Source organism: Coptis chinensis, chromosome 2 (genome assembly GCF_015680905.1).
Source record: "Coptis chinensis isolate HL-2020 chromosome 2, ASM1568090v1, whole genome shotgun sequence".
Lineage (NCBI taxonomy): Eukaryota > Viridiplantae > Streptophyta > Magnoliopsida > Ranunculales > Ranunculaceae > Coptis > Coptis chinensis.
The window spans coordinates 96288594-96303367 of NC_141457.1; the positions used below are offsets into that span (position 1 = coordinate 96288594).

The following is a 14774-nucleotide window of genomic DNA, read 5'->3' on the forward strand; positions in this document are numbered from 1 at the left end:
ATCTAACCCTCAGAAGGGTCACTCTCAAACAAGTTATATATTTCTTAGTCGTAATACTATCATTTGTTGGCGTTTCACTAAACAAACTTTAGTGGCAACTTCCTGTAACCACTCTGAAATTTTAGCTCTTAATGAAGCTAGTCGTGAATGTGTATGGCTAAGGTTATTAATTGGGCATATTCATAGTTCTTGTCAATTATCTTCTATAAAAGGATTTATAAAAGGAGACAGGACAAAACACATTGCGCCTAAAATCTTTTACACTCATCAACTTCAGAAGAAGAAGTAGATTAAAGTCAAGCAAGTTAGTTCCAGCGACAACCTTGGTGATCTCTTCACTAAATGACTATCGAAGCATACATTTCAAAAGCTTGTATATGGGATTGGTATGCGCAGAGTTCACTACCAAGCCATATAAAGACTTGTCTTTATCAGGGGGAGTAATAGAACAGGGGGATCATCCTGAAGAATGTGTCCCAGGACATATGCACTGTACTATTTTCCCTTATCTAGGTTTTATCCCACTGGGTTTTCTTAGTAAAGGTTTTAATGAGGCAGTATTAAGCAAGTCACAATGATTCTGAGTAATGTTGTACTCTTTTTTCTTCGCTTTGGTTTTTTCCTACTGGGTTTTCCTTAGCAAGATTTTAATGAGGCAACTGTCATTGGATAGTTATAGAGCATCCAGAAGAATGCTACAAAAAGATGCATCTACCATAATTTCCACAAGAATGGTGGACATCCAAGGGGGAGTGTTATGAAATCCATGGGCTTATATGGATGCCCACCATTGATCTGGTGTTGATCCTGATAACCCTCTATCTAGTGTTTATCCTGATAATCCTCTATCTTGGAAAGGAGGTTATCTAGTTGTATATAAAGATAACCTCCTCCTATTTAGACTTAGCTCAATGAATAATTATTCTATCTATCTCATTATCTCAATGATTCAATACATGTTAAGTTAGTGTGGTATTCTCTCCAAATCGATTTAATTCTAACAATTTTCAAATATTGGTTTCAAAAACTGTAACATTGTTTGCACTCTTCACAAGGGGTGAAAAAAAAGACATTGCAAATGTGCAAAATTGATTTTGGGTACAAAAGTATTACAATCCTGGGGGCCCAATATAATAGCCCGTGGGCTGGTGTAGCCCAAAGTCTTAAACCCTCCTGAAACAGACTGATTCAGAAGGAAGACTCACTCGGTTCGGTTCTTGAGGGCAGAGAGAAAGAGACACACAACAATTACAAGGTTCCTTTTGAATTTAAATTCTGTTGTTTTTTCGATTTTACTGAGATCGAAGCAATAACAAAATGGGGCAAAATGGGAAGGAGAATATTGAATGACGCGTTGAGAACAATGGTAAATGCTGAGAGGCGAGGAAAGGCTACTGCTAATTTGAAACCGGTGTCTAATGCCATTGCCGCATTTCTCAAAATCATGAAAAACCGAGGTATTCATTTAACCACTCCTATTGAGCTTGAAGTCTAAAACTGTTTTTACTAAAACTGTATTTTTTTCTAAGGATATATAAAAGATTACCAAGTAGCTGATATGAATAGAGTGGGGAAAATAACTGTTGAATTGCAAGGAAGAATAAAGGATTGCCGTGCTTTAACGTATAGACAAGATCTTAAGGCCAAGGAGATTGACGAGTTCAAAATCCGTACACTTCCAACTCGTCAGGTGCGTTTGTTTCTTCATTAATTATTATACAACATTCTTATATAATCATGTTTTTCACTAATACAATGGTTTAAACGATTATTAGTGAACCTTTAATCCGGAGAGTGAAGATCGGAAGATGAGGTTTAGTAAGTTAGCTCATGAGTGAAAGGCTCTCTATGGATTTCTTTCTCTTCTTTTTTAGTTTAAGTTCATCAAAACAATTGTCCAAAACTTGGAGGTATTTATGTTTATTTAGCAAACCGTGGTCTTTCAGGATTTGTCGTTGTTGTTGTCACCATCCCCCACCTGTTTTGTTCATTTTGTTCTCTATTAGAGGTTCCCCACGAAACCAGTCCCAAATAAATAGGGAGTTGAGGCGAGACGGTATATATGGATGTGTCAGTGATGCCCACTGATCAGAGGATATTCCAGTTGACCTGACCGAGGACGTAGCTGCTGCTTTTGGGGTTCCTTCTTAAGCGGATGCTTCCAAATTGGCCATCTCTTATTGTTATTAAGTTGTTTAGGTTCCCATTGTAAACAAAACAAAACAGAATAGAAGACAGAGGGAATAAGGGCTGATTCCTAGCTCTCACCCAGATGCGTGGTATGAAGGAGACAGACAGGCGAAAGTTCCTCCTAGTAGATTGAGCGCCAGGTTGTTAAAGCATTTCTGAAATCAATTCAAACCCATTTTTGGGTTATGGCATTGACATTCTGTAAGCCCCGTCCCGCTTAAGGTGGAATGCTTTAGATCTCGCTACATAAGTTTCACACTTACCATTTCATTATTCTATTCGGAGGAGATTCTAAGCTCAAGATTCGGGTTCTCTAGGCATGCGGTCTGTCTCCTTCGACCGATATATGGCACCAATTCTTGAACTTGAATGAGGCGTACTCCTTTCATACTTCAATCCTCTCTATTATAGTATATATGATATAAAGTTTGAACATCTGCTAGCTCGGTTGGCTACTCACCTAGTCGCCTAGGCGCTGTTACAACCTCTGTTAGAAACAGATTCCATCCGCCGGGGTCATTGAACATAAGGTTTTCAAAACCGACTCTTACTAAAACAAAAGAAAATCTTTGGGTCGGTTGGCCGTGCCTTTTGATTGGTTTATTTGCTGCACTTAAGTCTTAGGCCTGTGGTTCGAGATGTTCCTGCGAATGAAGGGGCGATCTATATAGAATAAGAATTGAGCGAAATATTGAAGGTTGAGTGTGATAAACCTGGGGTGTTTTCTGCTAGATCGACAAAAGGAGAGTTGTATGGGATTGAGCTACGGCAGCTGCCCGAATGGTTCCTGCAGGTCTTAATCGAGGCAGCAACTAGCTAAAGAACATAACTTTCTGTGGGAGGTGAAAGAGACTCTTTTATAGTAACACGTATATCCTATGAATCAAAATTTCAACACTCAGTCTGCCCTTAAGGAACCACCAGATAATGGTATATGCTATAGAAGGTGAATACCCCCCTTTCAAATGTATTGATATGCCACTTGTTTGCAAAAAAGGCTATCAATGAAATTTCCTAGTCAGTCGATCAAGGCAGTCGGATATCAATAATCACTTACCCTGCGTTAGTAGAGTGAGGAATGAACGGACTCAAATACAGTTGTCAGGTCCGGCTTCTAAGGAATGAGAATCGGCACCGTTCCTGCTGTGAGAGCTTGACTGATGCTATTCTACCTTGCCTTTTTATTTACTGATGTAAAGTAGGAACGCCCACTTAGAGGTTTCCGAACGGTCACGCTTTACCGCATTGTCTCATTGGTAGGGGGCTATGAGCTAAGCTATACTTGTAATCAAAGGCTGATCCCGCGGAGAACCATCTAATGCTGTACTAGACTAGCTACTGTATGGCAAAAAGAGCACTTAAAGGGAGTGCTTGGTGAATCCAAACGCTTTGCGAAGCGCCTGTTCCGCTTTATCCTTTAACTCATTTTATGTAAAAAATCATTTATCCACTGGTATTTCTATGCTCGATCTCTACTTCCCGAAAGGTTACTCTCCTTTCTACCGGGCAAGCTCCGATGAACCATTGATTGATTGAGCGATAGATTTGATAGTCGACTTTGAAATCCTTTCCTCTCCAAGTGATTGACGATGTCCAGACGATCCTTCCTGTTATACCGGAGGAAAAGAGCTCTCTTTCTCTTAATGAAAAAGACCGGCTTTCGTAGCTCGATATGAGACTCCAATACCAGATTCCTTCATCCAAAAGGCCAGTGTCTGGTTGTGTGAATCAAAACTGGATTTCAAAATCTCATAGGTAGTGGCAGAAACCCCATTGATCGGTGAAAGGCTTTTGAGACCCGAACCACGCCTTTGAATTAGCTCCACAATAAAGAAAAAGAAGAACCAGCGAGAGATCGACTTCGAGTAAATCGGGAAGAAAGGGCGCGCAAGCATCCACCCTTTTTTTAGCTCGAAGGCGCCTTAAGGTAGCCCACTTTTTTTCATACACAAAGGAGCTCCATCGGGCAAAGCAAAATATCTCAACGTCGAAGTCAAAGGTGGGCATCCAGGTCCATCCTAACAACACGAACAGAAACCAGACTTGATCGTCTGAGTAGTCTGATATAACATCTACCAATGACGAAAGCAGCCAGCTGAGCTGAAAAAGGAAAAGCAGCACACGTGAGGCAAGATTCAGGGGGCATTGCTTGGGGAGGAATTTAGGTTTAGTGTATATTAAAAGCACAGAGGAAGGAACCTAGCCTATATATAGTCGTATAGTAAGGTAGAGAGAGTCTTCGGCCTCTAACTCACAGGCAGATCTAAAGGCTATGAAATAGTAGCCTAAGCAGACGATGGACGAGATATTCTATCTTAAGATAAGAGAAGAAAGCTCTTTGCCTAGTTTCGTATCGTACCGTAGAAAGCACTACTTCCGACTTGAATTCTCTAGTTGCGTATACTTTTCTTTATCAACTGTTTGTCGAGATTGGGTTGGTGTACCCTAATAAAAGGCGGTACTTCATCGAAAAGAGACAGCCCTTGATCTGTTTGGAATCTATTAAAGCGGTATTCCCCTTAACTGAATCTTTCATTTGATTATGTTATCCCCTCTTCCATTATTCTTATACGTTCCAGTATTACTGTCCTCTTCCTATTCACTATAGTATTACGCCCTATCTTTCTTTTGGCTTTCTTGCCTTTCCTTTGGACGGTTCAGGCAGGTGAACATAACAGACACAGCCAAATAGATGCAAGTGAGTGCCCAACATCTGGTACCTTCTTGTGTAGCATATCATATAGCGTCTTGTTGGAAATTTCTGAAGACAGAGTTTTGTTATGCAAAAAGGCTGCAGTCCTAATGCATTCGCCCCAAGAAATCTTCGGAACTCCTTTGGCCTAGCAGCAGCCCATCTAATACATTCTAACCTGTCTTTACCTGCTAGAGCTATCACTTGAGAGAGATTATTTGATAGAATACATCCTAGCTTGCTCTAAACCGAAAGGAGAGACTATCCAGAGAGGGATAGAGCTAATGGCTTATAATGCATTATGTATTCCTATAAAGGGAAGAAAGATACAAACTCATCTATTCTAATCTATCTTAGCTTGATCTAACCTTCAAGTAAGAACAAGGAAATACCTAGTGACAAACTCCTATGTTCCTTTCATTACGGTATTTCCGAACAAGTTCCTGGATGACAAGCCTAAATGTTATCTTGTTGATGATATCGATATTGATGATAGTGACGATATTGATGATACTATCGATATTGATAGTTCCTGGATGATATCGATATTGATGATAGTGACGATATCGATATTGATGATACTATGACGAATGCGCTAACTATGTATATGGCGCCGAAAATAGACCGATTTGATATCACCCTTCCATTCGAATTAGCAAAAAGAATATCTCCTTGCATAATATGGATTCCAAACATTCATGATCTGTATGTGAATGAGTCGAATTACTTATCCCTCTGTCTATTAGTGAACCATCTCTCCGGGATTGTGAAAGATGCTCCACTAGAAATATTATTGTTATTGCTTCAACTCATATTCCCCAAAAGTGGATCCCGCTCTAATAGCTCGAATAAATCAAATACATGCATTAAGATCTGAAGGCTTCTTATTCCACAACAACAAAAGCACTTTTTCACTCTTTCATATACTAGGGATTTCACTTGGAAAAGAAAATGTTCCATACTAATGGATTCGAGTCCATAACCATGGGTTCCAATGCACGAGATCTTGTAAAGACTTACCAATGAGGCCCTATCAATTAGTATTACACGAAGAAATCCATTATAGACACTAATACAATTCGATCCGATCTTCATAAACAAACACAGGATTTGCGATCCCGTAAAGATCGGTTCGGGATCATGGGATCCTTTTCTATCGATAGGAAGGGTTGTTGTACAAAATGTACTTCTAAGTAATTGCCCCATAGATCCTATATCTATCTATACAAGAAGAAAAATCATATAAGGAGGGATTCTTATTTGTACAAATGGTACTTCGAGCTTGGAACGAGCATGAAGAAATTAACGATACTTCTTTATCTTTTGAGTTGTTCTCACTGGATCGGTCGCCAAGATCTTTGGTCTCCACCGGACCCGATGAAAAAATGGGATCACTTCTTATGGATTAGTTAAGAATGATTCTAATCTAGTTCATGACCTATTAGAAGTAGAAGGCGCTCGGTAGGATCTCACGAATTTAAAAAGATTGCGTCAATTTGATAATGATCGAGTGACATTGCTTCTTTGGTCCGAACCAAGGAATCTCTTAGATATGATGCAAAATAGATCTTGTTCTATTGTTGATCGAGATTTCTATATGAAAAAAGACGAATCGAGTTTGAAGAAGGGGAGGGAGAAGGAGCCCTCGACCCACAATAGCTAGAGGAGGATTTATTCAATCACATAGTTTGGGCTCCTAGAATATGGCACCATTGTGGCAATCTATTTGATTGTATTGAAAGGCCCAATGAATTGGGATTTCCTATTGGGCGAGTCATTTCGGGGCAAGCGGATCATTTATCATAAAGAGGATGAGCTTCAAGAGAATGATTCGAGTTCTTGCAGAGTGGAACCATGTAGTACCGCATTACCGAGATAGATCTTCCAAAGAACAAGGTTTTTTCGAATAAGCCAATTCATTTGGGACCCCGCAGATCTATTCTTTTTCCTATTCAAAGATCAGCCTTTTCTCTCGTGTTTTCGTGTCGAAATTTTTGCGGATCAAGAGATATCAAAAGGGCTTCTTACTTCCCAAACAAATTCTCCTACATCTATATATAAACGCCGGTTCATCAAGAATACGCAAGAAAAGCACTTGAATTGTTGATTCATCGCCAGAGATGGCTTAGAACCAATAGTTCATTATCTAATGGATCTTTCCGTTCTAATACTCCATCCGAGTTATCACATCAAATCTGTTCCTATCTAACGGAATGTTATTGGATCAAATGACAAAGACATTGTTGAGAAAGAGATGGCTTTTCCTGATGAAATGAAACATTTGATTCATGTAACAGGGAGAAAGATTTCCCATTCCTTAGCCGGAAAGATATGTGGCTATGAAAGAGGGATTAAGTGGAACCGAATTGACCGGGTGGTACGGTCGTGTAAACACTTGTTTCTTCCATATTTTGGACCTTAGCTCCATGGAACAATATGCTATTCTTTAAACATGGAAGAATTTAAATCTTAGATCAAAACACTATGTATGGATGATATGAACTCCTAAACAGAATTCTTGAACGGCTAACAACCGAGTCTATTACTCACTACATAAAAAAATCCATTAATAAAACACGTAAATCCATTGGAAAATAAAAATACGCATGTCCGATGAAATGGTGGTTGCTATCCGCTCCCATAACTAATCATTGGTTTAATCAATAACTAAATAAAATAGATAGACCTTTCTCTTCGTCTTAGGTCGACGGATCTTCTCAATTGGAAGATCTCCTATATGAATAATACACATTCTAGTTGACCGAGCCTAATTCTAATTGTTTTGTTCCGAAGCAAAGATATCCGCGGGGCCGTTTCGTCCTATTAAGATATTCACGACCAAGAGGTACTAGATTCTCTTTCGGATAGGCCCTGAAAGGGGAAAGAAGGCTGGAATGCCAACAAACGTCTATTATCGAATTCACCCGACCCAATAGTACCCATTTTGGGAACGCCCAGTGCCAAAGTCACTGAATGGGTAAGTCGCCAATCCCTAAAACGGACTATGTAATGTACTTTATTTGCTGGGTTACGGGCGGGCATTTTACCAGAGGTTTCTATTGTATCAATCCACCCTGTGTGATTCCTGTTGAAGTATATACAATGGTTTAAAGCTGCCACGACCACTTCTGGAGTTGGTGAAATAATCTTTGCAGACACTAAATTTATTTGAGACACTGGTGTATTGGCGTAGTACAGTGCATATCTTAGTATCACCGTTAGCCAACAACATGAGTTAAGTGAAAATATATATAGACTGCATTGGTTGATCGTGGTGTATAGCAGTTATACATTACTTAAAGCGCAAAACACAGTGATTTGAAGCTGAGATCCGTTTATTTCGAGGACCTTAGGATTTTTTATAGGGTTTCATTCAAAACGTAACCACAACTTTTGTAATTGGCTATTGCAGTAAATATGTTCTCCTCTTTAGAAAATTTATTGTCTTCCAACCTTTTCACAACCATACCACTATGTATTGAGAAATCACCCCATATGGATAATTCAGTATAAAAATTTGTCTTTGCTCATGCAGTGGGGCTATGTTGTGATCACAACTCCAAATGGTGTTTTGGATCACGAAGAGGCCAAGAGACAGAATGTGGGGGGCCAGGTTCTTGGTTATTTTCATTAAATCGTCCATGTATCTCCCTTCTGAAAAGAATGAAAGAGGGCGTTCTAGGATCATACCACTACTGGGCGTCTTCAAATCTCTTCTAGACCTTCAAGCTTCTTACTTACATGCTCTTGACTCTGAACAACGATCACTATGTCTAAGGGACTTTGGTACTTGGTTTTCTTTGTAAGATTAACCTTTTTAATCCATTTTTATGTGAAGTGATTCAATATCACTCATATCACAACCTTAATAATGCAATAGAATCACTGCATTAAGTGCTTGTATCTTTTATCCTTGTATTTCTGCTGTTATTCTAAGTTAGGTTTGACTACCGAATATACGGGCATTTGAAATTAGGTTAGAAGACCTTCGTTCACAACTTTTCTAAACTCATATTCTGTTAAACAAATGCTCTTAACTGCATAACTGGATTATGTGAGTGCCATGGACCATTTGCAAGTTGTTTGAATCAAAGGCTGCATTCTGAACAAACAAGTGAACATGTTGAAATAGATTCAGATTTCAAAATTTTACTTGCCCAGTTTCAAGTTATTGATAACAAGATTTCACTTTTGGTATCTGTCTCAAAATAAATTATCTGTAGCTGATCAACTTGACTTTAAATGTTGAGTCCTAGCGACTTAGATTTCAATTTATTGCGTGCCCTATTGGATCAAGTTTTTGGTTTCTATTTCACAAGGAAATAAATGCAGCTGATCAGATTTAATTTGTACTTTGAAATTTTTTAAGAGAAGACAGCGCCGTCTCGTGTCCTCCATACCATAGCAGGTTATGGTACCCCGTTTCTCAAGATACAATAGATGCAGACTGAGAGGCCTGAACCACCTGAATTGTGTCCACTTCTCCATTCTATGTACTTGTGTTAGTATTCAGATTCATTTGGCGGTATCTTTCTCTTCCTTTTGTCCTTTTTTTACCTGATCTAATACGCCCTCGCCACAAATACTCGCTTGAGAAAGTTGTAGTACTCCCTGGCCCTGCTCCCTTACCAAAAGTGTAGTTTATCAGTTCTTAAACTGAAACTCAGATAGTCCGTCTAGATTTCGATTAGGGAGCAGTACAAAACTACAAATGTACAATGCTCACTTCCTTCCTGATCTAGAGTCTTAAGAGTAGACTATGGTTGGCCTTGCTCTTCAGATCAATTTTGGATTCACTTGGTGGCCATGGAGCGGATAAGAAGAATCCCTTTTAAGACAAAAGGCAATCTTCTTCCCGACTATGAGTCTATGACATCCCATGGGCCATGGCTCAGCATTGTGGTAGTCATTGCCATCCCTCAGTACATGTACATTTCTGATCAATAGTATGTTAGTAACATCATTTGTGTAGACTTGATTATCGAGAAAAAAAAAGACATTTTGTGTAGACATCTGAAGGGTGCGTTTATCGAAAAAAAAGGACACGCATGCAGTGGACATCATCAATCAATCATCATTGTCTAAGATAAAAGTCAGATGACAAAAAATGCGTGCCACGTCAAGTAAGAACTTCCCACAGATTAATTGGAAGAGAGACAATAGATGTACTTCAATATTTACAGTGCAATACATATAAATATATAATATCCGAAGGTAACAAGGATAATTTCATCTTAAGCATCCAAAGGTTCAGATTCAACAGGACCTCTGAAGAAAGGGATCCAGCATCATCTGAAAACCAGCCCTATTCTGAGAAATAAAAGTGGACATGTCACGAAGATTAGTGTTGTGAAGATGCTGAGAACCCCAAAACCCACCGCCCCCATCCATTTCAAAGCACAAGGGGTGAGTTGGGTCGTCTTGGTGCTCCATCTTATCCATCCAGTGCAGGTTAGCATCAACTTCTTGTATATGGGAAAAGTTGGTCTCTTTGTACTGGCCACTACTAGTGCTCTCCTGATGTGACAGAAGGGTCTTTAAGCGGATAGAAGATGGTGAGATGTTTGTGGTATTATCTGTGAATGTAGGTGAATATGATGACTGGAAATCCATGGCAAATAAATTGTTGGATTGAGAGACATTTGGGTCTGCTAGACTTTTGAAATCATTTGTGCTTTGATTAATGATATGATTGTGGTTTGAAGATTCAGAATCTAGCAATGCTGTTGGAGATTCGAAAAGTGGAGGCAAGGAAGAGAAAGATGATTTAAGAAGATAGCTGTGTAAATGAGACAAGGAGTTTTTCTTGTGGTACTCCCCTCCAGAAACCTTGTGTTGTATTCTACAAATCACCCATTCATCCTGCCACCATTTCAAACGTTGCATACATTAGAGCTAAAGAAACAAAGTATTCGGAATGAAAGAGCAGCTGACAAATTCCACTTGTCACTACAGAATACCGATACTGTTTGGGCACTTCCTATTGCTTCGCTTTCTTCTTGTGCAAGCAACTATGCCATTAAATATGGACTGCTTACTGCTGCACCTAAAGCTAAGGTCTGGCTTAGCTATATTCCTATATCCTTAGCAATTTATCTCACATTCTAGGTGGTACTCGAGGAGTTGGATAGATAACCAACTCCAGTCTCCATATCCCACATTCATATCTTTTTAGCTTTGCGGCTTTGCCCAGTAACAATCACATTTATTTAATCAAATATGAGCTTCAATTCTATTCAAAGCGATATATAGAAAGTACAGTTTTTCTTTTCATTTTTTACCTTGCAAGTGTGGCGAGAGGAAAAGTCACCCACAAGACGGTACTCATGCATGACCCATTTGGTTTTCTCCCCACGTGGAGCTCTACCCTTGTAGAAAACCAGAGTTTTTTTCATCCCAAGTAAGAAGGGTCCATTGGATGCACTATAGATTTCCTTGTCTTTCCCTGTTGCTTTCCAGTATCCAGCTTCAGTTGCTCGGTTTGTTCTCAATCCTGTTGGGTATTTTCTGTCTCTTAAGCTGAAGAAATACCACTCTCTTTCCCCAATCTTTGCCATATCTGCATGTTACATTAATGAAGAAGGAGACACTTAAGTTTACATAGTTAGAGATTTAACAATCTATCACAACTTTCCCCTTTCTGATGTTGAAAGATTGAAAGGAAATCACTAATATTTGTAAGTTTCATATGTGAAGGACCACATTTAACTGCATGTATTTGACAATGACCCAAAATTAAGAGAAACGGAATGTTTGGATCATAAAGAATAGATTGAAATGGAGTTGCTATGCCAAAAATATGTGAAACTTGGACTAAATTTGTCTACTTAAGCCATTTTTTAAGTATGATTAAATATTGATAGAAAAGACAGACAAATGTCTTAAAGCACACTCAATAGAAAATGTCAACAACCTATCAAACAAATGAACAAGCTAGAGTGACAAGATGCACGTATACCTGGAAGCTCCCAAGGCTCACATCTATTAAGGTCAACCTCAGCAATGTCTACTCCACAAAAGCTCCCATTAAACACTTTAGAAGCCAAATAAAATGTGACAAGTTCTTCATCAGTTGGGTGAAACCTAAACCCCGGTGGTAAACCTTGTTCATTTGTGCTCTCACCATGCATTTCACTTAACACTTCTTCCATACCCAGCATCGTCATGATTAACTCAGACAAACTGTTTTGAAAGGAAGATTGGATATTTAGAAAAAACTAGAGTGTTTAAACTTGAGTTTGCAAGGGGGTGTTGATAACTTGATATAGATGAGTGGAATGTGAAAGTGCTTATATATAGAAGTAGCACTGAAACCGAAGAAAGGGTAAATCTATGAAGGAGAGAAAGATTTGGATTTCACAGAGCCTATATGCCTATGTAGCTATCTGTTAAATTAGACAGACTATTAAAAGCTCACCTGATACTGAAAAGCTCCCTACATGCAAAAAACTAATCAAGAAAATAGCAAAGATTATGAGTTATTGCGGAGTCGGTTTTGACAGAGATTTATGCGTGCGTGTGTGTCCATGTTTATTTGAGCGAGAGAGTCAGAGAGAGAGAGAGACTGGATAAATTATCACTCTCCTGCATTTATAGTTGTAGAAAACAAATTGATTCATCATCAGCTTGTTCTTTATGCCATATATACTTCCATAATGTCATCCAACATACAAAATTTAGTAACTCGATGAATAATTGATCTTTAGCATTTGTTGCCATTCATGCGTATTTGGCTAACAAAGTTGTCTCACGACGAGATAATCTTATTCCAAAGACATGTCAATCATGTGGATTGGAAATAGACCAGCGAAAAGTCAATGGTTCCATGACCAGACGACTCAATCAGTCAATCCCATCAACAATTTTTATTTGTCTTTTATTTTTTAGCTTATGTATCTACTGGCATGTGAAATCTTTGATGCAAAAATTGGATTATTGAAAAAAAAAGATAGTCATATACAGTTGAGCTATGGTTCAAAATCTCAGATTGGCTGAAATTTTAAAAGACAGAAAGCCACAAGTTTTAGTTGAAAATTTGAAATAGATGCCAAAAATACAAGTTCAAAAATGTGTGTCATGCCTCGTACTAGAACCTTGAAATCTGAAATATATTACAAAATTTCGTGAAACTTTGTAAAACATTTTTCTACGGTACTACCACGAAAAAACGAAAAAAAAAAAAATATTACATGTTTACATGGTATTGGTGTTGTTGCATTCTCACATAATAATATTTCTATGTTTTCATGCTAGTATTCTTCTTACAAAATCACCGACGGTAACAAATAAGGAGGGCAAATATTTCCCAACTTCCAACAAAATACTATGTAGACGTGTTAACTTGAGTGTTGTGGCTAACTTCTAGTACGAATTTTTTTTATCCACCAAAAGTAGGAAGGATCCTATTTAGGTATACAATTGAGGAAAATTAGCAGTACCAAAATGAATATAGAATATAGATGCATCAGTTTCGATATTAAGGACGAGCGGCAGTGGCGCTGCAAACTTGCACCATCTCATCATCCAATGCTATGCCCGAGGAGAAGATAGTATTGGAAGCAAAGTCAGAGCTTTTATGGTCTCTTTGTCCTTCAATACTGCTGTTCTTTTGCTCCTGAAATGCTCAAATTCATTTTTATTCTAATCATAAACCACCGGCTAAAATGAATAATGACATTCATATTGAGCTACATACCTGAAATGAAAACCATGCCTTTTTGGGACATAAATATAGGACATTGTTGTTTGCTAAACTGTAATTAACTTGATCAATCATTCATTTGATTGGATAGTGCTTGGAACTGGGAAGTAAAGCGTTAAAGACTTAATGTGATACCAAACACCAGGCGCCGTGGTGTTAGCTCCAAAGACAAATTAAAGGCGACTTAAAAATCCTTATGACCTGTTTATGAATTTGGTTTGGTGAGCATATATTAGGAAGCAACTACAAGCCCTAATTGAAATCCACAAAGGTATTATTAGTATACCACATTGTTTACGTATCTAAATTTATCCGTAACTCAAATAGTGGTAAGAAGTTAAAGAACTGAGGTGGAATGCTACCAGATCAGGAATTTGGGAGTTGCATACATAACACCTCACTTCGAATAGACTGTTTCTGTCTTGGGAACTCAATTTTGAGTTGCATCTCTCACTACAACCACAAAACTTTTGCACTATGCTTAGATTTTCACAAAAAATTACGTTTACAATCAGAGGGAACAAATATTTTATGTTTTTAGTGAGAGGCATGTATCCAAATCACAAGTGATTCTTTTTCTCGAAAATTCATATCTCAAGTGAGTTGCATGACTTGCATCGTAGCATTCCTCGCCTAAATGGCTAAATTGAAGGAAAGGGCCAGGTTTCTAGTGAGGTAGCATGTATGCAACTCTCCATGTGACAGTATACTTTCGGTGGTGATGGACCCATAAGATCATTCGAAAAAAGAAAACAAAAATTTACCCAGTAATAATTGTTGAATGGTGGATCACTATATTCATCGCCAACCCCAAAATTCGTACAGAAACGATCTTTACCAGTGTGATCTTTCGCGTACAGTCAGAACAAATAGATATAAATAACATAGGTGCTGCAAGCCTACGACCACCACCACAGCTGGACTATGGGATCTAACAGATCCAAGAAATGTGTCATTGCCGGTGGAATGTAATTATTTTTGCCAGCCTCGATCAATGCAAAAATAAATAGATCTCTGGTTCTATACTTCTATAGTTCTATACTTGAATGTAAGAAGAAGAATCAACAAGAGACTGAACGAAATTAAATCGAATTAGAGTTGTTTCTCTGTATGATGATCAGCTGCACGTGGGAGTGGTGGCTTAGCAAACTGACAAGACCTCTCATCAGATGCACTCGTGCACACGCCAAA

The 14774-nt window shown here is 38.5% G+C and overlaps 2 protein-coding genes across 2 annotated transcripts; one reads left to right on the forward strand and one right to left on the reverse strand.

Annotated features, from left to right (window-relative positions):
* Positions 1-1147: 1147 nt before the first annotated feature.
* On the forward strand, positions 1148-8790 carry LOC147519326 (small ribosomal subunit protein uS8mz-like). The gene is made up of 3 exons (XM_086590954.1): positions 1148-1457; positions 1530-1690; positions 8418-8790. The coding sequence occupies exons 1-3, from the start codon at positions 1328-1330 to the stop codon at positions 8514-8516; spliced, it is 390 nt and encodes a 129-aa protein (XP_086447080.1). The 5' UTR covers positions 1148-1327; the 3' UTR covers positions 8517-8790.
* Positions 8791-9945: 1155 nt separating this feature from the next.
* Positions 9946-12476, reverse strand: LOC147519327 (protein CUP-SHAPED COTYLEDON 3-like). Its single transcript, XM_086590953.1, has 4 exons — positions 12300-12476; positions 11841-12064; positions 11164-11441; positions 9946-10744 (listed from the first exon to the last, which is right to left on the reverse strand). Exons 2-4 carry the CDS (start codon positions 12046-12048, stop codon positions 10139-10141), a joined length of 1092 nt encoding a protein of 363 aa, XP_086447079.1. The 5' UTR covers positions 12049-12064; positions 12300-12476; the 3' UTR covers positions 9946-10138.
* Between the last annotated feature and the right edge of the window lie 2298 nt (positions 12477-14774).